The 26117-nt window shown below is 52.4% G+C and overlaps 1 protein-coding gene across 1 annotated transcript; it reads left to right on the top strand.

Moving 5' to 3' along the window:
• The first annotated feature begins 3576 nt into the window (after positions 1–3576).
• On the top strand, positions 3577–25031 carry HS3ST6 (heparan sulfate-glucosamine 3-sulfotransferase 6). The gene is made up of 2 exons (XM_085237722.1): positions 3577–4040; positions 24274–25031. Exons 1-2 carry the CDS (start codon positions 3673–3675, stop codon positions 24890–24892), a joined length of 987 nt encoding a protein of 328 aa, XP_085093848.1. The 5' UTR covers positions 3577–3672; the 3' UTR covers positions 24893–25031.
• Positions 25032–26117: the final 1086 nt, after the last annotated feature.

Here is a 26117-nt window from a genome sequence, read left to right as displayed (position 1 = left end):
TGTCTCCTTGCCTGGCCTGCACAGGCTGGAAAGCTCTAGGGTCAAGCATGGGGCTGCTCTTCCAGTGAGCGTGGCTACCTGCAGGACTCAGCCATCCCCATCCGGAGTTGTACTCACAACCCTGTGCATAGAGACCCACATCCCTGCACATAGGGATCTACATCCCTGCACACAGGTTTGGGTTTGCCTCCCTGCTCCTCCCCTGGCTGCGGACGCTGACTCGTCCCTCTCCAAACCCCCTTTCATGGTTTGCTCTTTGAACCCAAGGAGCTGTGCCGTATTTGTAAAACACACCGCCGTAATCAGGGAAACAGCCTTCCTAATTGGATTGGAACGGCCTGGAGTAATTGGCTGTTTGGGAGCAGCCGTTTCGAATCAAGCTGTGTGCTCTTTAATAAGTTTACTCGCCTTTATCAGCTGGGCGAACTCCGTGGCGGAGGTGACCTGTTAAATGATCTCCTGTGTTGCTAAAGCGTTTTTTATCCCTGCTGATCCCTTGAGCCATTTTCTTTCTTTCTTTGTAATAACAGACTTCAGGAGACCCACGGTGGCTCCTGCCTGTGTGCTGCACAGCCAGGGAGGCTCTGGGAAATGGGCTGGGGGAATGCTCAGAGCATTATTGAGTCCCATCCTGCTCAGAGGTGAGCGTTTGGGATGGGGAAGAAGGATGGGTGAGGGGAGCACTGAGCTCATGCAGCATCATGATGATGTTTCTCTATGTAGAGCTTGCTGGAATTCAATTGCTTGAGCCCAAGGGCTTCAAGAGAGGTTGTAATCAAGGGAAAATGGGATGAGAGGTGCTGCAGGGGAACCTCTGCACAGAGCACTGGGAGTTTGGGAGAATACCACTCTGGGAATTTGCTCTGTCCCAGTGCCTCCTCCCCCCAGGGCTGAGCCACCTCTGGGTGCTGCCATGGGATGGGGCTGCCCAACACACCCAAACATAGAAGGGGGTCCCTCTGCTGCTTTCTTTTCCCCTCGTGGTGCCCACCTTCCAGCTCCGAGCATCATCAATGTGGTGGGAGCTCACAGATGCATCTCACTTCTTCTTCCTCATGGACTTCTACTAAAAACTCCTTTGGCCACACATCTTCCCCTGCACAGTGGCAGTGTCCCCACTCTCCCAAAGACCCTGTGTCTGCCTAGCCCTGCAATACCCCCCTTCCCAAAGCATAGACATCCATCTGCAGGGCTCCCACATCCTTTGCCCCAGGCAGAGGTGGAGGCAGTGATGATGCAGTGAGCGCAGTGTCTGCCCTCACATCTCATCCATCAGGGTCGGAAGAGCGGAAGCTCCTTCCACATCCGTAGCAGTGTCTGCACACCGCTCCCCGCAGCCCATCCATAACACCAGTGTCAGCCCTGGATACTTTCATCTGCCTCCTCCAAGGCAGCCCTGAGGTTCCTGCACCCTGTGATCTCCTGGGGGACAGCTGCAAGCCCCCACCCGAGGTGAGCAGAGGGCACGGAACACAGAACGTTGGAGCTGCCCATTTCAGAACAGCATTTTTTTTGGCTGAAGGTGAAAAATAACAGCACCAAGACCTCCAGACCCATTCCTGCTGGCAACAAGACCCCCAAGACCTGCCTGCACAGAACCCTCAATGCACATCCCCAAGTCAAAATGTGGTGTTTTGTCCTTAAAAAGCTCCTCTACTCCATTTAAAATGACATTGACATGATGGGTTCAGCTCTCGAAGAGCTGAAAAGTGCAGCCCAGCTATTTTAAATCAAGCAAAATTAAATGTTTAAATTTCATGGAACAACTTGCAGATGAGCACTTGTGGCCCTCAGTTAACTGGGCTGCCCCAGCACCGCACTGCCAGGACATGTTTTAAGCCCATTTTACCCCCAGTCTGGAGGACAAGAAAGGCAAAGGTAGCACTCTTTGCATCCTGCCCTGCACTGCAGCGGGAGATGGGGCAGAGCTTGGTGGCAACACCAAGAGGCAGCCCCAAAATACAGCACCAATGGCAGCCCCACAAATCAGCCCTAGCCCCACGGGATCCTCCTGGCGTGAGGATGCTGAGTGTGGGTGATGCACTCGCCCCTCTGCCTTTCCTGAGCCTTCCTGGCTGTGTGAAGACAGAAGTTTGTCAGCGTGGATATATTGCTGCCAAACGTTCCCATTTTGACAAATTGGCATTTTCCAACAACAACAACTTCCCCCCAGCCCAAACACGGGGCTGGAACCATTCCCACCAGCTCTCGCCCGGAGTGAAACAGTTCCTCTCTCTAATCACTTGCGTAAACTCAACAAGAGCTGGCAAGTGCCGTGCGGATTTTGGATGCGTTTTTATTTATCAAACTGCTCCCGATAACAGATTCACTTCCTCGTCATCATCTTCCCTTCGTGTTTTTCCCCGGGGAACCTTTGGGCTGTGAACAGGGAGGGTTCTCCGCTGCGCTCTGGCCTTTATTTCCTCGTGTTGAAAAGCAGCTGTGCAGGATGGGATGGGATGGGATGGGATGGGATGGGATGAGCAGTCTCCTGCAAGTGCAGCCACGAGAGGGCACAAAGCCCTTCCTGCAGCCGTGTCACCATGCAGCTCTGCCACCATGCAGCCATGTCATTGAGCAGCCATGCCACCATGCAGCTATGTTACCGTGCCACTGTGTAGCAGTGCCACCACATCACTGTCCAATGCAACACTGCTGCCATGCAGCCATGTCACTGAGCAGCCACATCATCGTGCAGCTGTGCCACACCATGCAGCCATGTCACGGGTCATTGTGCCACTTGGCAGCTGTGCTGCTGTGCAGCTGTGTCACCATGCAGCCATACCACTGTACAACAGTGCCCTGTGTCAGTGGGCAGCTCTGTTACCATGCAACACTGTCAGCATGCAGCCTGGCCATTTGGCAGCTGTGCCACCGTGCAGTTGTGCCACTGTACAGCAGTGCCGCCATCTCACCAGGTATCTTTGTTACCATGCAATATTGTCACCATGCCACCATGCAGCCAGGCAATCCCACAACTGTGTCATTGTGCCATCATGCAGCCATGCACATGTGCCATCAATAAAGCATCCATTCAGGTGTCTGTGCCACTGTGCAGCTTGTCACCTGTGTCACTGCACAGCTGTGTCACCTCGCAGAAGCATCAGTGCTGCGGTGTTTGCCGCTTTGGGGCGGTGTATTTCGCAGGGTGCAGGGAAATCCCACCTCAAACAAGAAATACACGCACACACGAGCCGCGTTTCCACACTCACACCGGGAGCCCGCGCTACCTAATTAGCGCCGCCGGCTGCTAATTGCGTGCCACGGGACGTGCCGGTTATTTAGGGCTGGACCGCCCCTCCGCCTCCCCCACCTCTCCGGCTACTGCGCGGCTCCAAACATTCGAAATGATAAAAAGAAGAAAAAAATAGAATAGCAGCCGGTGAACCTACACCCCCCCCGCCCGAGGGTGCTGACCCTTGTCCCGGGGTGCCGCGGGGCCGCCCCACGAGTGAGCCCCGTCCCCGGGCGGGTTCGCCCCACGCGTGCCCGCCCCCCTCCGCCCGCGGGTGGGAGCGGGGGCGGCGCGCAGGGAGGGCCGGGCCGGGCCGGGGGGGCGCGGGGAGGGGTCGGGCCGGGGGTGCGGAGCGGAGCGGGGTTCGGCGGCGGGGCCGGGCGGGATGCGCTGCCCGGCGGGGCGGCGGCGGGGGGCTGCGCGGGGAGCGGCCCCCGATGGGATGTAGCGGGCGGCTGCTGGGACCCGTCGGGGGACGGCGCGCCTCGCTGCTCCTCACCATGATCCTCTTCTTCACTTACTTCTTCTATTGCCTGCCCGGGCCCTGCGAGCCGCTGCCGCCCGCCCTGCTGCTGCCGCCGCCCGCTGCGCTCGCCGACGGCGCGGCTCCGACGGCTGCGGGCGACGCGGGCCCGGCGTTGGGCGGCGGCAGCCGACGCTTCCCGCAAGCCATCATCGTGGGCGTGAAGAAAGGCGGGACGCGGGCGCTGCTGGAGTTCCTGCGGGTGCACCCCGGGGTGCGCGCGGTGGGCGCTGAGCCGCATTTCTTCGACAGGTGCTACGAGAAGGGGCTGCGCTGGTACAGGTAACGCCGAGAAGCGCCTGGTCGCGATTCGTTGCTCGCCGTGCCGGGGGTTCCCCGTACCCAACCGCGGAGCCACGAGGGGTGCGCGGGATGCGGGGCACAGCGACCGTCGGGGACAGCGGTGCCCCCCGGTGCGGTGGTGGCGGCTCCGAGTCCCGCACGGCGCGGCGGGGGCGGGCGCTGCGCTGGAGTCCCTCTCCGGTGCCCTCTGGTCCCCGTGTCCCCGCGGGCAGGTGGCAGAGGGTGGAAGGACCGGGAACAGATACTGTTTTGTTAATTGCTCAGGTTTTGCAATTGTAATCTTTAACATTTGGTTTTCAGCCGTACCGAGATTTCCCCCTCCCAACTTCTTTAAGGGAATACATTATCAGGGTGTATATATTGGGGGATATATTTTTCTCAGTCGCTCATGCAAATAACAGCAGCAGAGACCTCAGCCTGCTTGAGAATCCTGCTTTTTTTTTTTTTTTTCCTGGGCCTTGGAAAGGAGAACCGGCAGAGGAAGGGAAAGAGCGAAGGAGCATCACTCATGTTTGCTGTATGTTGTGTCAGAGGGCAGAGTTGTACTTACTGAAGGGAGTCGCTCAGTTCTGAGGGTTTCAATGGATCGGAGCTTTTTGAGCGATAAAGCGATCGGAAGAGCAGCTACTGTGCATGTGTTGTCCATTAGCAGCCCAAGTCGTGGCCAACTGCGCTGTGGCTGGGCCAAACCTGCGTGCAGAGCCCCTCGAAAGCAGCAAGAATCCACTCCGGTGTTTTGAAGGGAGTCCAAACTCACAGATTTATAAAGCGCTGCGGCGTTGGCTCAAACCATCTGCAATTAATAAAAGGAGCGGCTCGCCCTGTCTGTCCTTCCCGTTGTGGGCTCCCCAAACCTCACGGGAGTGCTTTTTCTTAGCGTTTCTTTATGTACTGGGGGAGGTGGCAGCTCAGCGACTTTAGCCAAAATCATAATCTGTGAAAATCAGCGTGTTTAACGGAAAATGTGATTTTAGTGGGAATTTTACCCGCAGAGTTTCAGCTCTGTGAGACCACATCTGGATTGTCAAGTTCTTGCCTTAACGCACCTTCAAACGCAGTAAGTAGCGCGCTTATTTTTATGGCGGTATTAATATCGCTGTGATTTATTGGCTCCCTCCTCAGTTCCGTACGTATCTGCGGTGCTCTAGAAATGATAACGACCATAACGAATCTTTTGGGGGCCAGGGTTGAGAGATAGAGCTCTCTTGGCAGAATGGGAGCTTAATGACTGCAAGAGTGTAATTAAAGCGGGGAAGATGGAGCGCTCTCGTATTGCCGGTGAGGCGGCTGTGGGATGGACTGCCAGGAGAGCAGTGTGACTACATCTCAGTTTTGGGCTGCAGCGGTCAGTGCCGTGATTGCTTGCAAGGAGCCCAACCCGATGTGTGTGTGTGTGTGGTTCTATGTATGGCTACGGGCAATTGGGATAAATGGAGCAGGGAAGCGTGCAGCGCGCTGGGAAGAAGTTACATCCTTCCAATTGGGTGAGGGGGAAATGAGATGTTTTGCTTTAACTCCGCACAGAGCAAGCGGGTTCTCAATCACATCACAACAATTTCTCGTAGTCTCCTCTTCTCCCCACCTCTCTTCTTTGGTCTTCTTGCAAGATTTTGCTCTGATGAAGGGTTTTTTTCCCCCTGAAAGTCAGACAGAGCTCAGTGTTGAAAGCCGGGGTGTGTTTGGGTGGAGGAAAATAGGAGTTGGACAGCAGCTCAGGTTTTTCCGATGAATATCTCAAAGTGGTGTAAACATTTCTAAAATATTTGAATGTGCTGGGAAACCAAAATTACACCAAGTGCTTCTCGTGCCAAGAGATTTGGCCTGGAGGCACCTGTGGGTCCTTGCTTGTCTCAACTCAATGCAAGGAGAGAAGAAAAGGGGGGGAGGAAAAAACCCTCACAAATATCACTACAGATTGTTTTTCTTTTGCAGTTCAATCCTGTAGGGATTTTGCTGCTCTGTTAGGAGTATCTTCAGTGAGCACCGAGTGGTTCGATAATGTTGGCTGCTGATTTAAGCCATTTACTCTTACTGGAACATTTTATTTCAATTTGAAGTAGCTCAACGTTCCTTTAAAATATTTTCTTAAGCAGTTTTTTTTTTTTTTTCCTCTTACGAAGAAAACCTTTGGTAAAAGCAACGCACGTCCCGTGGAATTCCTGGAGTTGCTGTAGGTTTCGCTAATTACGGGAAGGTTAAACACCTTCTCCAGGCTGCAGCATAAATTACCTAATGGATAATCCAAGCATGACGTGAAATTGTATCCCAAAGCAAAACACATTTTAATTTTTTTGGCGCTCTGTGCTGCTGTTAGGGTGGGTGAACCCTGATGGAAAGGGAAAGGGACGGCAGTGTCTGCTCTCCTGCTGGCTCCTTGCAGCCCTTGTCCATCCTTCTGCTGAGTGGGAATGTGGGTGAAGGCAGATGTAAGAATGGGATCTGAGATGTTGCCTGGTGATATTTAGAAATTCTTTCCCTTCAGCACCATTGGCCTTTGGGAGCTCTCCCTGTGTTGCAGCTCATGCAGTGTTCCCTCGTCTTTGTCCAGCAAAACTTTGTGTCGGCAGCCGCTCCGTCAGCTGCTTTGCTCTGTTGTGTGTTTCTGTGCATGATGTGTGATCTGAGCCTTTCTTCCTGTCCCCTCTTCCTGCTTTTTTGCAATATGAAGGAGTTGTACAGCTGGAGAGCTGAGCCCAGCGTGCCTGAGAGCACAACCATGGGCACTGTGCTGCGAGAAACCGCTACGGGTGATGGATTCTGTAGGAATTGCAAATAATTCCTTACTTCCTCCTGGTTTGGGGCAGAAGTAGTGAATCCACCCATGTGTGAGTGCTGCCAATGGTCGGCAAATGCTCAGTCCCACATGAACAGCAATCACTCGTGCTGCGGAGCATCCCAGAGCCCAAACTCTGGAGCTGAGCTGCATGGTTCAGTGCTGCTCTGCCTTTTGCTGGGCTGTGGATCTGCACACTGCAGGGGGAGAGGCCCCTCCATGTGCTTTGCTTGCACTGCTGGGTGTGTGTTGGAGGGCTGCATGCACTGGGAGTGTGTGTGTGTGTGTGTGTGTGCGCGTGTGCACCCATGGGCCGTGCTTTGCCCCTTCAATCTGATAATGGCATTTGGAATTTCTCAAGGCAGACTTCATCTCGGGTCCTCACAGCCTTCAGGCAGCAGCAAAGGGATGTGGCTCCAGCACTGCTGCTTTGACTTCTGCTGCGAGTGCTGTTGGCAGCTGGAAAGTGGGACTTGGGAGATGTTTTGAGGAGGTGTTTGTGGACATTATGCTATAGAGTGCCTCGATCCATCCGTACAATTACAAGCACCACTTTGGCACCGTGCTGAGAGCCTATCTGGACTGTGCCATTCCCAGATGCCTTTTAGAAGCCCATGGGTAATGGGGAACAAGGGGAACCTCACCAGGAGTTGGGTAGCAATGCACGGAGTGGTTTGGGGATGTTATTTCTACTCGGTGACACGGCCAATCTGCCCTGTGTTGGCTGCATTTCCATGCTCAGAGCCGCCCTTGTTTGCCTCTGTGCATCTCAGCTCTCCTTGGGTTTGCTGCTCAGATTCAGTGATTTCTCATTTCCGTTTGTAGCTTTCATTACCAGCACAGAGCCTTTCTGCATCACCTTCCCCTGTGTGTATAAAAATACAGAGGGAAAAACACAGGAAAACCGAGGCAATAGTGGTCGCTTTCTAATGGCATTCAAATGTTTTATTGTATAGGTGCTACTTCAAATGTGATAGTGGACAGAAAAATGTGTCTGCGTGCACAGGGGCTCCCTTTTGTGCATTAGAGTTGGGACTGAAACATTGCCCCAACAGCTGTGCTCAGAGAATGTGTGTGTGCACTCCTTGTGATACACACAGAGCTGGGGCTGCTGCAAACTGCTTTCATGTGGGATTAAAAATAGTTTTTCATGCTACGAGGAGGAATTAACATTTGAAAACACTTAGAGCTGCTGGGAGGCAGCATTCTGCCCAGGACCTGCCCTATGTTGGTCACTCTGTCCCTGCACTCCTCAGTGCTCACTGAAGCCCCGTAGGTGCTGCTCTGACCCTTCGCAGATCCCGGTGCTGTGGCTGCCACGTCCCCATGGTGCTGCACTGATCAGATCTGAGGGAATGTTGGAGCTGTGCTGGTGTTGGCTGTGGTGTTTGGATGGAGGCTGTGAGCTGTGGAGCAGAATGGGCCCCACTCCTTCTGACGGAGGAATTCTTTCTGTGTCGCTGTCTCTGCTCAGTAAATGGTGGTGTTATCTGCCCGCTGTGCAGCGGGGTGTGCAGAAGTAACAGGAGTTTCTAAAGGATTTAAAGTATGCTGCTGTCCCAGACTGCTGGAATAAATACATGGTGCACCTAGAAAGCCTGGAGCTGCTTTAAAAATGAGTATGGATCAATACCATTGAAAGCGCTCCATTCACACCCTTCTTGTGCTCCCTCTTTTGCAGCCTCGGGCTGGAAATTCAGGCGTAGGAGCATAGAATCACAGAGCCGTTCAGGCTGGAAAAGCCCTCTGAGGTCCCCACTCCCTCGGACCGTGCCCACCAAGCACGTCCCTCAGTGCCACATCTCCGTGGTTCTCAAACACCTCCAGGAATGGTGTGACCCCACCACCTCCATGGGCAGCAGTTCCAGCACCCGGCAGCTCTTTCAGAGAAGAAATTGTTCCTAATATTCAACCTGTACCTCCCCTGGCACTTATAAAGGCAATGAATGGGAACAGGTGTCTGGATGCTGAATAGCAGAGTTCAGCTTGTACCTTGTGCTGGGTTGCACTGAGAGCAGCTCAGCACCACGGGTGCTTCTTAAAGGCATTCTGTCCTTTTTTTGGGTTATTTTATTTTCAGATGCAGATAGTAGCAGGAGATGGAAAAGGCCAATGGGTTCAGGGTGCTTTCATGCAAGGAGAAACCATTACTTAGAGGTGTTCAAAGCTTATTTATAAAACAGTGATTACCGTCCCCAGAGATGGAAGTGGGCAGCTTGAATCGGGTCGAGGAGGGAGTTACAATGGTTAATTGGCAAATATGCTTAAAAGCTTCTTCCTGACCTTTTAAAAAACTTTTCAGTGACACCGACTCTGGTCGAGATTGAAAACCTGCCTAATGAAAGGCCAGCTCTAATACCAGGACTTAGCTCCAAATGGCTTTTCAAAGGGCTTTGGAAATCTGCCTGCTTACAAAGCTGCTGCGGATGCTGCTGCTCCCGATCCCACAGTGAGGGCTGGGTGGGACAGCAGGGCCCAGTGCCATGGGTGGGAGCCTGGGCAGCCTGAGCTGGTGGGGGGCAGCCAGCCCACAGCAAAGGTTGGAACCAGAAGGGCTTTAAAGTCCCTTCCAACCTAACCGTGCTGCAATGGTCTTATGAACAGTCGCTCACATTTTGCCCAGGACCATCCTCACAAAAAAAAAAAAAAAATCACAGCAGCTGATTTAATTTGGCCTCTTTCTCCCTCCTGGTGGAGACAGCTCGCAGATCACAGGGCTCTAAGTGTCTTCAGAATTATTCATGCATCTTTTAAGTGAGTCGATCGTGATCTGAAGAGTTGTTTGAAATGCAAATGGTGAATATTGCAGTCAATCAGGGCCACTGCTGTCACTGGGGCACAGGCAGCGTGCCCAGTCTGAGCGTGCACACAGGCTGTGCATGTCTGAGCTCACAGAGTGCTGTTTGCAGAGTAATGGCTGTGCAAGAAATCTGGGCTCTGCCACCTGTGAGATGCTACGGAGCACATTCATCGCTGCTCCAGCATGTGTGGGTGCTACAAATTGCCCAAAGCAGCACTGCATCGCGTGCTCTGACCAACACAGTCTGTGCTTAAAATGCAGAATAAAATGTTTGCAGTTGGCTTCTCGTGAGCAATTGCACAAAACTCTCGCTGTTGGGCTCATTGTGGAGGGATATTGCCCATCACATCATGCTCTGCACGAAGCATCGTGGCCCAGGAATGGCCCAACAGGGAGCAAACTGTGCTGCTCCCATTGCGCTGTGGCATGAGGGATGCTGGCCATCAGAAGGGCTGTAAGTTTTAACACACACATTGATTACAAGCAGCAGAGAATTACGTTAATACAGTCACTTGTCAGTGAGGTCTTATTAGTAATCTCTGCTCATTAGGCTGGGGAGCATAGGGATGTGACCTTGCTGAGCGTCCTTGCTTGAGAAGGACTGACTGCTCTGCCATTGATTTATAGCTCAACTCCTGAGCAGCACGTGGCTGTGTGCCTGCACTGACACCACTGTACGCTTAGGGCTGCCCAGGAGGGTTCCTGTTGGAGAATTTGGGATCTCGTACCCTTTGGGCTGTTCCAGCTGGTGAATTGGCAGCTGCCATCAGCGGGCACTGCACAGGAGGCAGCGGGCGCTGATGGATGGGAGCACACAGGGAATGTGATGAGTCCTGTTCCTAGGGCTGGAGCTTGGCTCTGCCTTCTGCCTGCGTGTGCAGTGCTGGGACAGCATAGCTCCCAGCTGCTCCAGAGCTGCTGGCTTCTCACAGCCCAGGCCTGGGGGAGCAGGACCTGCTGCTCTTGGTGCAGTTCCAACGCAGCCTCTAAAGCAAACTGCAGCCCAGTGGGGTGGTGGCTGGCTGGAAGTTGGAGCAGTCCCCTTTTCCCTGCTCTAGCTGAGGGCAGTGCTGCTGCTGCGGTGCCAGGTGCCTCTTCTTGCTACTTTGTGCACCAGTGTGACAAGGCTGAAATGCATCTGCCATGCATCCCACTGGGGTCAGGAACACATCCCTTGCTGCTGGCATTTGTTGATAGCTGCCAAGGCCCCAGCAGTGCAGCTGGGTGCTATCGGTGCCACCCCTTAAGTGACAGCTCTGTGGGGCTGCTGCATGATTGGCAGCAACTGGGAGTGGGGGACATGGTCATTCTTTACCAAGTGCATGGGCTGCTTTTATATTGCAGAAAGTCATGTTCCTAAGCCACGAGGAAAAATGTCAAGGGGCCGCTGCCAAGTATTCAGAGCTCGGAGTTGAGGTTTTGTTGAGGGAAGGGATTGTCTGTCTCTGTGAAAGCCTGTTTGGGGCAGAAAGCGGGCTGGATGTCCCCCCTGTGGTGTCACAGTCCTAGCATGACAACCTGCACCCGCTGGAAAGCGCATGTGCATGGTGCAGAGCAGCCGGCACCGCTGGCTGGGTGGGTGTTCTGGGTCCAGGCTGAGCTCAGCTGGGGTCTGCGGATGGGGTTCAGCCTTGTTTTATTGAGGGGCTGTATGAGGAGAGGTTTGTGAAGCAGCGCTCTGCATCAGCGGGACTTTGGAAGCTCGGATCTGTGCGTGCTGTATGATGGATGGAGGACTGTGGGAGGTGGCTTTGTTGGGGCTGCCCTGTTCCCATCGGCCCAGTTATGAGGCAGAAAGAAAAAGACAGCTTTGTTGGACCTGATCCTGTCTGTACTACGCATTAATATTCCTCTGCTTCAAACTGTGAGAGCCTGATATATTCATGGACTGGACCAGGGTGGAGGTGCACGCTTGCACAGTCTCTCCTTTTCTGTGGGCTTGGGGAGGACCTTAAGGCTGAGGGTCTCATGTGCTGTGCTCCCAAAAGCGCTGTGAGGGATGGAGCAGAACAACTTTAAAGACCAAGGAAAACTGTTGCCACTTCAAAACCAGTCTGGGAATTGATGCCAGGACTCCAACAGACCGATGCTCCTTTATTCTCCTGTTAATTAATTCCTTTGCCTCCAGTGAATTTCCATCTTTTATTTCTGCGGCAATCAAAGGGCTGCGAGCACTGCGGCTCACATTAGGAACAGACCCATCCGACCTTTTTTCATCTCCCCATATCAGTTACGTGTCTCTTCCTTGCACTGCCACACTGCATCTGAAGCACAGATGCCAGGAGCTGGCTCGGAGGAGAGGTGGGGCACGCACAACCCATGGCTGGAGTTGGCTCCCAGCAGCTCTGTGTGGCAGCGGAGGGTCCAGACAAGCTCGCTTACGTGCACGAATGAGCAATTGCGTGGTCACCTGAGAAGCGCCTGATGATTTATGGTGTTATTAAAAGGTGATGGGAAGAGGAGAAAAGAAGTGCAACATCTGCGTGGAAACCCCCGGCACTGACCCTCACACCCCAGATACCAACATATTAAATATCCCAACAGGCGTTTAAGCCTGCAGATGGCTTTGACAGAGATCCCTGCACATCTGGTAACACTTGGCCTGATACCCAAGGCACTGGACAGTGTGTAATTAAACGTAATTTGCTCCTGGCCCTGCTGGGGACTTGAGGAGCGCAGTTCCTGCTGAAGGGAGGCTCTGGAAGAGCGTCGTGGAAGGGGAACGTGCAGCCAGGGGTGTCCTCTGAGGATGTGCTGGTGGGGGGCACCCAGCCCACAACAAGGGGTGGGGATTGGGGGTGTGGGGGTCCCTTCTAACCCAATTGTTCTGTGATCTTCTTGCTGGAGAGGAACTAGCACTGACTGAGGCTCCCAGCAGCCTGCATGGCTCTGCTGCCCTGGGCAGGCTGCTGGGTCTGCTATTGCCCTCCGAAGAGGTGGAGGTGCAGGGCTGTACTCCTGGCTCTGGTGGTGGGAGCCTGTGCTGCTGGGCATCCTTGCTTTTGCACAAATGTGCTGGGGTCACCTGAAAGAGAACATTGTGGGAGATTTTTTCCCAGACTTTGGTCCTGTACCTTCCCACTGGGAGATCTCTGCTCCCAGACCCAGCAGTACTGCTGGTGTCAGGATGATGCTGCTTTCCGTCAGTGGGGTTCCCAACTCAAAATGGCACCTCAGCCAACCACGGCTGCCTTGTTTTGTGCAAACACAGATTTTAGGTACAAATGGGAGAAACCCATTAGGGGAAGTGGCTGTAATGGGCACGTTCACTTGTTGGGAGCCCGTGCTGTGTGGAGCTCACCAAGCTGCAAAGGGGCAGAGCAAAGGATGCATGTGTTTGCAGAGAGCAGGGGAGAGCTGGTGGCTGCGGGGATAAAAGCAACACATGTCTGATTGAATAAATGGAGAAATGCAGGCCAGATGGCTGGGAATGAGAAGAACCATTTAATAATTTCTGAACTCCTTGCTCTCTGGAGCAAGATTACGGGCACTTGCGATCTTTTCCTCTCGGCTCAATTTGCCTCCTGTGTTGGCTGCATTACTTCTGGCTTCACGCGGAGCTCTTCATATTGCTTGTGACCTTCAGAGAACCAGGACTCTTAATGTTTCCCTTCCAATTCTTAAGGATTCTATGATTCTAACACCATGAGATGCCATAATACGATGGGAAATGCTGAGCATGCAGCACTGAGCCCAGGAGCAAAGATGAGGATTTGTGCAGGGATGGAAGCAGTGCTGGGGACAGGAGGGTACCCAACACATCCCCACAAGGTATTCCTCCTCATGGTGCTATGCTCACTTTGTACCAGAAGAATTGATTTCAGCTCCTGGAACAGCACTGTGCTGCTCCCACTGCAGGTGGGAAAAATTGGGATCTTTGGAGGTTCTGTGTTAAAAAATAATAACAATAAAGTCATAGTGTCCCATAAGAATAAAGGCATGTAGGAGTAAAACTGCCATTCCAAAAGCTGGAAACCAAGTGTTGAAAAATAATGCAGTATTTGGGATCCCTTCTTTTCTTCACACGATGGGAGGGAGAAAAACAAATTGCGTATAAACTCTGCTTCAATGAAAAGGAACAAATTTGAGTTAATTCTTTTCCTCCTAGCACAGCTCCATTCAGCATTTTGAAGTCAGGGGATTTGGGGATCTGGAGAGAGTGGCGATGCTTTTTGGTGCTGTGTACAAATGGGCTGTAGGGCTTCGGAAGCTGTTTCTGATTAGTATCTTTTCTTTTGACAACTTTTTTTTTTCTTGAAAAGAAAGGAAAGGGGTTTTTTGTAACACGGTTGGACTGGAGATGGGGGAAAATCTGTTTAAAATATGCAGAGACCTGAAAGAAAATCTTGAGTGAATAATAAGTTTAACTGACCTTAAAATATCCCATTGCCGTGAGGGATTTGAGAGTAACACTTCAAATGGATTTTTGATGAGGGCTCTCCGGGCTGCGGGGAATTGAGCATTTTACCCAACGCCTTCTCCGATCTGAATTTCCATGCTAACTGGGAAAAGCCATGCTAAAATGCCTGAAGAAGGTTTTGTCTTGTTTTGTTTTCCTTCAGAGCTACTGACACACAGGGAAAAGCCATTCGCTGTAAGCTGACTCTTCAGATTTTTATTTCTTTTACCCAGTGCTAAGTTCAGGATGGGTTCTGGCAGGACCACGCTGTGCCCTGGAGACATCACAGGGCCAGGCATCTCCTCGTGCTGGTCACTCAACCCCAGTTCTGTGCATGGGGCTGCTGCCCCAGTCCTTTAGCAGCATCATCCTTCTCGTGTCCCTCCTCCCATCCCTCTCTCCCTGCAACCTTGTGGGGCTTTGGTTCCACGTGGCCTTGGTTCTACGCAGCCCCAGGCTCTGCATCCCACACAGGTGAAGGGATGGAGTTGTTCGTCTTGCTGCAGGCTCCCACCCACCACCACCCAGGTATGGCAGTGCCTGGCTCAGGGGTCGGTACCAAGGCCAGCCCTGTGGAATATCTTTATTGATGACCTGGATAAGAGAATTGGGTGCACCCTCAGTAAATGTGCAGATGACACCAAATTGGGGGAAAGTGTTGATCTACCTGAGGGCAGGGAGGCTCTACAGATGGATCTGGATAGGATCAGTGGGCTGAGGCCGATGAGATGAGTTTCAACAAAGCCAAGTGCCAGGTCTTGTGCTTTGGTCACAATAACCCCATGCATTGCTACAGGCATGGGGCAGAATGCCTGAGAGCTGTGTGGAGGTAAAGGCTGAAGGCTGTCTTGGGTGGCACATCATAATGTGGGAACAAAGAATGCAGGCTTGGGATTCCTACTGCACTGGAGCTTCTCCCCAAAGCCTCCTGGGTTGGGAAGAAATGCCTTTCTTTATGCTGTGCCTGGGGGTGAAGTGCTCCTGCTCCATCCCTGCTTGTCATGGAGATGTGCAAACTTCCTGGGTCTGATCCTTGTCCTCCATTCAATCTGGCTGGAATGGGGCGGTGGGATCAGAGGATTCTGGGGGAAACCCAGTAGACAGACGGGTGGGCAGACAGACAGACCGTGTGATTGCTTAAGCCACATTTCCTTAGGAAGCCAGGCTAAAAATAATAAAAATCCAGTCCTTTCCCACAAACAGCTCTGGTAGCCACAAACTGATGCTTTTCCAGTGCAGAAATGCTTTGTATGAGAATTCCCAGTGGTTCCCAGTGACGGGAGGACGTGGGGCTGCTGCTGTGGGGTTGACGGATCCCCCGGATCTCAGCCTGGGGGCAGCCCCTGGGGCTGCAGGTGGTCCAGGCTTGGGGGGGCAGTGCTGGATAACCCTTCCTATCTCCGATCAAAATCATTATGGTCCCTTTAGAGTGAGAGAAACAGCTTTTGGCGTGCTCTGCCCACGTCCTGCTGCTCGATGGGGGATTTCCTGCAGCTAGGAAGCAGCTGGGGCTGAGCGCCAGGTGAGAGGGTGTCCTCTGCAGCCACCCCATATTGCCTCTATGAGGGTTTCTGAGGCTTCTCCATGGAGGAAGCGGTTGTAAGCACACAGGGGAGATTGTTGAGATCAACCCCACAGATGCTGAGCAGGTTGCTCTTGCTGCAGAGTGCTATGGGGTGCTGTGGGTACAGGGGCACAGAACCATCCCCGCGTCACTGCTGCACTCAGGGGCGAAGCTTGCCTGTGCTCCGTGCCAGGAAATGGGGCTTTTTCTGATAGTAAAAAAAGAGCTAAATTTGTTTCCCATCTTCCCCCCGGCTGTAATACAAATTTGACACAGATGGGGATTTTTTTTTTTTTTTTTGGTGGAAAATCGGATACATTTTCCATCTCAACAAGAGCTTTTCCGTGGCAGTGTGACAGCGTGCTGCCTGAGAACAGCCCCGAACTGCCCGTGCTGGAGTTTTGTCGCTAACAGAGGCAGGGAGGGAAGCAGCTCCCAGAGCCTGAACTGTTGTGAGCCCAGCACAGGTGTTAAGGGCTTTGCATAGCTGAGGTCTGGCTGTGTGCAGGGAAAGTGACTATTTGGGGAGGGGTTAGCTCTAATCTTCCCTTGTCGCACTCCAAAAACAGGGTCAGAAGCTCCAGCTTGCAGCACTGGTGCCCTTGTAATAAATGGAGAGGATGCTAACAGGTGATTGACTGCTTGAGGCTGGCATTGCTGGGGCATGCAGGCATGGGGCTGCTGTCCTCTGCATCCCTGTCCCCCACAAATCCCAGTTCCCATACATCCCTGTCCCTCACATCCCTGTCCCTGCAGCAGAGATGGGGTCTGGTGGCAGAGGGTGTCAGGGCACGCGGTCCCCATATGAGGCTATGCTCACTGACAAGCTGGGGCTGCAGAGGGGCTGAGAAGATGGATTTGGGTGCAGTCTTAATGAGCCTCACCTTCCGAAATACCTTTGTGGCTCTGGCCAAGAGAGCTCGAAGCTGTCATGGGGAAATGTTGTGATGGATCCCAAAGGCTCTGCTGCAGCTCTCAGGTCTGGCTGCAGTCCATGGGTGAGGACTGATGGATGCTTTCTTAGGTAGAAAGGAGACAGTTCTGGATGCATTTCAGAAAGGCTCGTGGTTAGCTTGAACTTGTAGCTTTGAGCAGTGCTTGTCTTGTTTTGTCTTTCTTTTTTTTTTTTTGTCTTTTTTTTTTTTTTTGGCATCCCCACTCCACCCTCTATGTTATAAACTAAATAAAGGCAGCTTTGTCCCTTAGCCAAATCTGACAGATTTTCTGCACTAGATTAGCTATCCCGCCTCTGGACCCCACTCATGTTTCATAGTGGTTTCACTCCAAGGAAGAGAACATCCGACCGCACTGCCTCGCTGCTCCCTGATAAGGGGGATGCAGATAAGGGTGGATACAGATAAAGGGGATGCAGATAGCAGGGGTGCAGTGGCTGTTTCTGTGTGTATCAGACCACAAGGTCACATAGTCACTCTGAAATGCGTTCACTGCGTTCTAACATCAACTCGGTGATTTCAGAGAACCACAGAGCAGTTTGAGTTGGAAGGGACCTCTGAAGGCCATCTGGTCCCAGTCCCTGCAGGGAGCAGGGACACCTACAGCTCCATCAGTGCTCAGAGCCCCGTCCAGCCAGGGTGTGTGCAGGGATGGGGCACCTCCATCTCTCTGGGCACCCTGTGCCATCCCTCACTGCTCCTAGAATAAACTTCTATTCATCCTTCTCAGTGCCCACCTGAGGCTACAGAGCACTGGGCAGCCCCATGCTGAGATCAAATAAACGTGAAGGCAAAGCACATTGACTCACAGCTCTGGGGACTTGTCCCAGTGCCTCGTCAGCATCTGCGGATCAAACCAAGCAGCTGGCGGCACAGCGGCCACTTGAGGGTCTTTCTCTGGCCCACACATGTGAATTCCTCCTTTCTTCCTCCCTCTTGCACTCCCACACCTGTGGCAGTACTGGGACCAGGTCCTTGCACTGCTGCGGGATGGATCTTGAGAGTTTTGCCCTTGCAGCAGTTCAGTGAGGCTCAGTGCATGCTTTCTTTCACCTGCTCAGGATCCCTGTTTTGGCAGAAATTCTCCTTTCTGTTGAAGATTTCCTGGCAGGAGCTGGAGCATGACCAAGCTTCATGTGGGAGACAGGAGCCTTGCAACCTTAAGGTTGAGATAAACAAGATTGAGAGTTTATTTACTTCCTGTGCTCTTCTCAGACTATATAAAGAGCCAAGAAGTGTCATCTCAATGCTGCAAGAGGGTGTTTAGTCAAAAATACTATAGATGCATTTTTTTTATTTGCAGTTGTAAATGTCAGGCATCCTCGGTGGCCACAAAAGATGAGATGCATGGTTTGGGGAAAGCTCTTTTAAGCAGCTGATTCCACTGAAATGTGCAGCAATCTGCTGGATTACCCTCTGCTGTGGTGGCAGCAAGATTTACTGCTGTGCAAAGATTACCAGCCCTGCCGCAGGCAGCAGATTTCTTCCTTTTATGCTATCCAAGGAAGGAAGCTTTTCATTCAACTCCTGCTGCTTGTGCCCAGGAGCAGTGCTTCCCCACTTGGGTCAACTCTCAGAACTCTGAAGGGAAAAAAATAATGCAGGCAGTGCCCTGTTTTACCCCATCTCTTCCTACAAGGCTGATCTCAGCCTGGTGTGAGCTTGCATGTGGCCGCTCTTGGGGCTGGTGCTGAGCACCCAACAGCATTGGTGCTGCATTGAGCTTGGCGCTGGGATAACACCATGCAAGATGGGGGAAAGCCCACACCTGAGCTCTGTGCTCCCTGTCCCCGGCAGGAAACTGAGTGAGAGCATTATTTTGTGCCGTTAGTGAGTTTGCAAATCCTTCAGTCGTGCCCCAAACTGGGGCGCGTGGAGGGGTTGGTTTTGTTATATTTCATTCCCCTGCAAGGGAGGAGGGCTGCGGCGGGGCTGGGCAGCTAACCCCTTTAATTGTGTGCAATGAAGGCTGACAGCGGCGAGGCTCAGCCTTTAAAAGGGGTACTGAACCTTTAATTCCTGAATAAATCATCTCCAGTCTGTTGCTCCTTCATCTGCAAGCTGTTTGGGCGCGGGGACGTATTCACTGCGGGAAGGGTCATTTGGAGATCAGAGCCCTCGGCTGACCCGTGTGGCAGGCAGGACACCTGCTGCAGGCCGTCCCTGTGCCCCGGGCTGGGAATCAAAGGGGCACTGCGGAGCAGCAGCTGAGCAGGGCTCTAATTGCTGTGCTTCGTTACAGAGGGATGGCAAAGCTACATCCTGCCCAGGCTGTCAGACCCTGCTTGGCACCGATGCTACCTGCCTGCTCCTTCTGGGTTTTTTTTTGAGAATTTGTGGTACCTTTGTGGTTTCTTTTCTCAGCTGTAAATCTGGGCTCAGCTGCTTTTATGCCAATGGCTGATCAAAGAGCATCTTTGCTCGCTGCAGGTGGAACGCTGCACTTCTCCGGTTGTGGTGTTTACTGTGACACTGCCCAAGGTGGCTCATCAGTGTCCCCTCGTGGCATCATCTGTTGGAACTGTTTCCACTCTTTACTCTGCAGTGCTCATCCATTACATTACCCTTGGGCGGGCACTGGAGGTAGCAGCTGTCACCGTGGGCTTTGGGCTGCTGTAGTTCTGCAGTTCTGTAGTTATGATCTCTAAGATGACAGAGGCCCTAGGCATGGCTTTGTGCTTGGCCAAGAGCCCTGCGCTGCCAATCAGGACCCTCCCACACCTGGTGGAAGCAGAGAGGTGGTGTGACCTTGTTATACCAGTTGTGCCATAAACAATTGTGCCCATGAGCGTGGGCTTGAAGCAAATGATGCAGGGGCTGCAGCTGTGCCATGGTGATGGGGGAACATCCCTTTTCTCTGCTAACCATCAGGATTTGGGGCACACAGAGGGCTGGGTGGCTCTGTACACAATAAGGACTTTGGTTCCTAAAATGGTTTTCCAAATGGCACGGTTCTTATCGGGGATGAATAACTGGGTGTCGGGTGACGCGTAAAAGCAGCCACTTCATTAGAAATGCTAATGCTGCCTCCAGCTTCTCCCCTTTCCATCACTCCACATCCCCTAGAATATGATGCTCAATAGGTTGGGAAGCCAAACCCAACATTCCCTAGCTCCTGGCCCCGCACTGAGCCCCTCCTGGTGCACAGCCCGGGTTGAAGCCCCAGCAGAGACTCCATCCCAGAGCTGAGAGAGGTCTGGAGGCACTGTGGATGCTGGGAGCTGCTCCCTGCAGCTGGGAGTGGGGCAAACCTCCAGGCTGTTTCATGTATCAAACTGTAATTATGTGCAAAGGACGTGGGGGTGCAAAGGAGCATTAATAAATTATCTCCCTTGTTCTTAATTGACATGGCTTTGGTTGCTGAGCTGAGGGCTTGGCTCCCCTTCCAGGCGCATCCTGGCCTCATTACCACCTCCATTACCATATTCAGGTTTCCCTGCTTAAAGCCAATTAGCTCATGGCTGGGCCTGATTGGGAAGCTGCGGCCTCATTTGCACATTTTTGAATCAGTGAAAGAATCAAAAAATAATGGAGCAGGCAGGGAGGGAAAGCGCCGCAGGGCTCAGTGTGCACTGAGGGCGACGAGGGGCGAAGGGGATGGCGTGGGGATGGCACGGTAATGAGCAGCCAGAGAGACCGTGGCCTTAATTTGCTCCCGGGCGGTTTGCTGGGGTTCAACAGATGCTCCAGGAGGAGGTGATGGAGGGGCCTGGGGTTGTGGTTTTCTGCTTGTGTCCCCCACCCCACTTTGGAGACAGAGTGGCTGTCTCCATCCATGCCTTTAGCCACGGTGCTGCTGCAGCTCTGTGCTTAGGGATGCGCTGTTGGGTCCGTATCCAGTGTCCCATCCCCTCGCTGCCTTCTGGCCCCATTCCCTAGCAGAGGTGCTGCTATCTTCGCTATCTGAAAGTATTCCTCTCCGGTTCCAGTTTAACAACTTCATAGCTGCTGCTGCTGCCACAAAGGCCTCCTTGTCCCCGCCGGGTGAGATAAGCCTTGGTGCGATTCATATGTAGATCCGGGTGGTACCGGAGAGGAGAAATCTGCGGAGATCTGCCCCAAGCCCTCTCCCGTCTCTGGTTCCAAACTGTTTTACATCTGCACAAAAAGGTCCCGGCCCCCATTGAGCCTTGGGGCTGTCACTGTGCCATCGGGGAGATCCGGTGTCACCGTGCCGGACGCAGCTCCATGCCCACGCTGGGATGAGAATGTGACACCATTCTGGGGGTCTTGCTGGGTTAGTCCCAAAATCACCATTCCCCTTTATGGCCGACTATCTTGAAAGCACCGTTGGTGCAGCATCAAGCTCCCAGCCATGTCAGCTCTAGCAGAAATCCCTGTGCCTTTCACTTGCTTCTGTCACTGGCTTATGTCAGCGGTCATTTTTTAATAACAATAATGAAGGAGTTGTTTTTTCCCCTTTTCCCGGTGTGCTTTTACCCCTTTTCCTTTTCTAGTGCTGGTGCCAACACAGAACCCAGTCCAACTGCTCCCATCACCAGCACTGTGCATTATCAGGTCCGGGGCCGTTGTGAGTGTGCCTGGCACAGGCTGGGCCTTGGGAGGACGCTGCCAGCATCGCCCGTGGGAGCTCTGGGCTGGAGCCTCCCTTATCGCCATGCAGGCACATCCGTTATGTTACACTCAGCCCATCCCTGGGATGGATTCTCCTCCATCTCCAGCAAACCAATCGCAGAGCCAGGGAATCCTGAACCAATTAACCCCACTTTTTGAAGTCTGCTTTGATTACCTGCCCGCTCTGGCTGTTAATCTGTGTTTAAAGCAGCTTTCTGCCTTTTTATCAGGGTTGTAATTCATTGCGCCTCGCTACCTCAACAGAGGAGGTCATTAATCATTGTGAGGGCCCCTGGGAGCACAGCCTTAATCTGCCATTTCCCATTGCCTATTGGAGGGTGGGCCCGGAGGTGTCCGGCAGCACTCGGTTGACAGATCCAAGGGCACAGTTCTGAGAGGAGACCCTCAGTGACTGATCACCCACGTGGTGCAGTGGGAGCTGGGTTGGGGGGAGATGCTCACAGTTCACCATCATCTCTGCGCCGTGTTCCTGCTGCTGCCGACCTGTTAACAGTTCCACATGTTGAACATCTCCATGTAGGAAATCCCATTGCCTATGCCTCTCAGATGGCAGTCATCTCAGTATTCACCAAAAACTGGAGCTTAAAAACCCACCTCCTGGGCATGCAATCTTTCTTGAAATACGAATTTCTCAAAGGCTGCTGAGTGCTGCCATGTCACAATGTCTCTCAAGGTGCTCAAGAACCGTAGATATGTGGCACTTGGGGAGATGGTCAGTGGGCATGGTGGGGGTGAGTTGGCATTGGCTTGGTGACCTTAGACATCTTTTCCAACCTTAATGATTCATTGATTCTATGATGTGTACCTATGGGCAATGCTTGGCATACTCAATGTGTTCTCTTAGTAAAAATTAACTGTATATTCAACTAAAGTTTCCACTGCTTTTGCTAAGGTGGAGCATAACAGGTCCCTTGATTTCTGGTTTAAGTCAGGTCTGTAGGTGGAGGTGGGTTATCAATAATTAACTGGAGTAATTCAGGGGGAAGTCTTAGGGAGCTAATGGAAATGCAGAATAACACAATTGTCTTGCAAGGAACTGGGAATCTGTGGGACAGAGTTGAGTGGAAGGTGGGTGTTGCTGCCTTAACATGGACTTTTAATAAAATTTTACTTTAATGACATTTTTTGTTAAGCATAGGAGAATGTGGCTGGCTCTAATTATAGCTGGGACTGCTCCTGCATGCATGCAACCAAGGATGGCAGGATGTGTGTGGGCTCTGGCAGTTCTGGCTGTCAATCACCCAGATAGGAGATAAAGCAGCTTTTGGAAGATACTTCCATGCAAGCTTGGCTTGGGGCATCCAGAATGGCATCATTCCTCATGGTCACCGTGTCAGGGTAGGGGGGACCCAGGTGCCCATCCTTTTTCAGTATACTTGGTATCTCAGTGTGCACTGAGAGCTCTGGACAGGGTTTTCTTTCCTAGAAATAACCCTAATCCTTGGATTACAGATGGAGCGGCATGTGTTGGCACTGAAAATCTGATGGCTTTAAATGATTTAGTGATTTTTTTCTCAAAAACTTGCCTTCCTTTGACTTTTCAGTGGTCATCCAGGTGAAAGATGGTGATACGGTAGAACTTCAGCTTGGGTCAAAGCAACACCAGTTTATAGAGATCGGAGAGAAGCAGAATTTCGGCTTTGTGTTGGCTCTCCAGGAGCTTGGATGATATCATCCCAAATATTGTGTGAGGAACATTTTGTTGTACATTGAGGACAGGGTCTGATTTAGGTCCCACGTGTGCTGAGAGGCATCTCAGGAAAGTACTGGGAGCAGTGCTGCGTTCCCAGAGGGGGGAACTGGCCCATGTGGGCTCAGGGACACACAAGGGATGGGGATGGGCAGGAGCCATGCTGGAGGTGTCTATTCCCATCATCCCCCAGCTAGCTGAGAAGTGGCATTGTGGGTTGGCTTTGGAATGCATTTAGGGTTACAACTACATTGTAGTTACTACTATAACTACAAGGAGATGTGACAACCTGCTGCCAGGAGCCCCTCCATCCAGCTGTGCCAGCTGTGCCTGCCCCTGCTAATGGGGCTCAGGATAAGAAGTGGCTCTGTGAGTGCCGTCACTGTCCAAACAAAGCCAACAAAATACAGCCACAAGTGGCTTTGCATCTCATTTGGGGGAGGGAGTAATGTGGGGCCCAGCGTTGCTCACAAATGCTTTTAATAAAGTGTTCTTTCCTGCGTCCAGAGGAAAAAAAAACCCAAACCTCAAGCCTTTTCCCATTACATAAGGAACAGATGCTGCTGGGCAGAGCCCTGGCGTGCCGACAGTGTGGTCAGGACATCATCCCATTACTCCTGGCCATGGCTGGTATTCAGGACTGGGTAGCTCAGTGTCAGGAGGTGTATGTGGGTGTACCAGAGGCATGCCAGCACCCACACAGTGCACACCATGTTGGTTTCCATTTATAAAATAGTGCACACCTGCAGGGTTTGTACTTTGCTAGGAATGATGCTGGGTGGGAGCAATGACTGTGATCATGTATCTGTATGTGTAGGTGGACACACAGTTCTTGTCTCAGAAGAACCTACTGGAGTGATTCAGTCATTTCCCACAGTACTAAGTCAATCTCTGAAAGCGTCCCATCCCACTCCATCCCTTCCCATCCCATCCTCCTTCATCAAGATGGCCAGAAGGGACATGCTCAGCCCCAAGTGGAAGGAGACGTGGGGGAGTTGGGAAGGCACCCATACTGGTGTAGGGGCAGCATGCTCCAGTCCCTTCCCAATCCAGCCCCAGCTCTCTCAGCCCAAAGGGTGACATGCATGGGTAATTTCTCCAGTAATTAATGCCTCATTAAAGGGCGCAGGGGAACAATCTCAGTAGTGAGTTTTACACAACATAATGCCTGGGTCCTGAGAGGTTTCCTGCCCTTTTTTTTTTTGAAGGGAACTGTCTTTTTCTGGCCTTAACTGCTTGCTCTCTGGAGGCAGAGGAGGTTGAACCTGATGGGCACCTGCATTGTGGTTGGGTCAGGTTTGAGGGGAAAGTTGCCTGTCCCTATGATCAGGGCTGGGAACTGGGGCTGCGGCAGGCTCTGAGAAGATGAGGTGGGAACCAGTAGAGTGCAGTAGGGTCACATCCACCAACCCTGACCGTATTGCGTTCTCTCCCCAGGAGCTTGATGCCACGGACACTAGAGGGGCAGATCACCATGGAGAAGACCCCCAGCTACTTTGTCACCAAGGAGGCTCCGCGGCGCATCTACAACATGTCACGGGACACCAAGCTGATCGTGGTGGTGCGCAACCCCGTCACCCGCGCCATCTCGGACTACACGCAGACGCTTTCCAAAAACCCCACCATCCCCAGCTTCCAGGACTTGGCCTTCAAAAACATCAGCACGGGACTGATCGACACGAGCTGGAGCGCAGTCAGGATCGGGATCTACGCCAAGCACTTGGACAACTGGCTGCAGTACTTCCCCCTCTCCAAATTCCTCTTTGTCAGCGGAGAGAGGCTGGTCAGCGATCCGGCTGGGGAGATGGGCCGCGTCCAGGACTTCCTGGGTCTCAAGAGGGTGGTGACGGACAAACATTTCTATTTCAACCAGACAAAGGGCTTTCCCTGCCTGAAGAAGCCGGAGGGCAGCAGCAAACCCCGCTGCCTGGGCAAGTCCAAGGGGCGGCCGCACCCCAAGATCGAGGGGCAGGTGGTGCAGCGCCTGCAGGAGTTCTACAGACCCTTCAACATGAAGTTTTACCAGATGACGGGGCAGGACTTTGGCTGGGACTGAACGGGGCCACCGGCAGCCTCCTCCCTCTGTTCTAATTTATATCGGACCTTTTCCGGCAAGAAACGGACCCTTCCGGAGTAGAGAGAAATATTTAAGAAATAAAACCACAGATGACCCCTCCTTCCCCTTCCTCCCCCGACCAGATTAAATATTCTTCCATATAAATCTTGCTGATCTGTTTTAACCGTGGCTGTGCTGGTGACAAGTGCATGGATGTGATTGAGTGCTACCCAACACGAGTGCTGGGAGCCAGCCTGCCCTGTGATGCCCACGCTGGGTCTGTATTTGGGGCAGGCTTTGGCTGCAGTTGGCCAGGCAGCAAAACCCAAAGCACGGGGCGTTTTGTGCAGGCTGGGAATCGTCTGAAGGAATTTCCTCATTGAGAAAAACGATTAATGGTGGTGGTTTGGAATAAGTGCCGGATCTGGGGATAAAGACGGGGAGCTGCATATCACATACCTTCCTTTGAGTAACCCAGATGATGAAGCAGGGCATTTCTCACCCTTAGGATAGAAATCCTCGCTTCCCCAAATTCACCCAAGCAGAGCAAACAAAAGCCCCAATCTCTGACCTTTGGGTTCAGTCATCTCAATAGATCCTCACATCTGCAGCCATAGAGAGCCATCACGGGAGGCTGCAGAAATTAGTTTAATCTGAATTAACTACTTTTCCCTTAATTAAAGATGGGGAAACATTTAATTAACCTTTAATATCTTATTAGTGACTTGCATTTGTCTTTTTAATGAGCTAATTATGTGTTTTCAAGGGCCCTGGGGCATCACATTGCTTGCAAATATGCTTTGGCTGTAGTTTCTTCCACTACAGTGCATCCCAGCGCTGACCATTCTACCACGCATGCTGTGGAACTGCTCAGCACCACTGCTGTGCAGCATGATGGATGGGTGGGTACCACTTGTCCCGGAGGTGATGGATGTGGTGGGTACCACTTGCCCTGAGGGTGATGGATTGGGTGGATACTATTTGTCCTGTAATGCACAGAAGGCAGAGGAACTTTTCTTCACTCTTTGACACCAGCACTTTTTCCTTTGCCTCACTCAGCTCTCCCCACTCGCTTGTCCTGGCTGCTGGGACATCCTCTGTGTAGGACACATTTTCTGTACCAATGAGTGGAGCTGGGGCTGGCAGTTGGCAGGTTGGTACTGGGGCTCATCGAGTTGATGCTGGGACAAGTGATGTGAGCAGGACAAACATGATGTGGGAGCTC

Source organism: Meleagris gallopavo, chromosome 16 (assembly GCF_905368555.1).
Source record: "Meleagris gallopavo chromosome 16, MGAL_WU_HG_1.1, whole genome shotgun sequence".
NCBI lineage: Eukaryota > Metazoa > Chordata > Aves > Galliformes > Phasianidae > Meleagris > Meleagris gallopavo.
The sequence above is the reverse complement of the archived record's forward strand: the minus strand, read 5'-3'. Positions and strand labels throughout refer to the sequence as shown.

Coding starts and splice junctions, on each gene's coding strand:
- HS3ST6 (XM_085237722.1), top strand. CDS start 3,673: ATGGGATGTAGCGGGCGGCTGCTGGGACCCGTCGGGGGACGGCGCGCC. Junction 4,041..24,273: donor AAGGGGCTGCGCTGGTACAG/GTAACGCCGAGA, acceptor TTCTCTCCCCAG/GAGCTTGATGCCACGGACAC.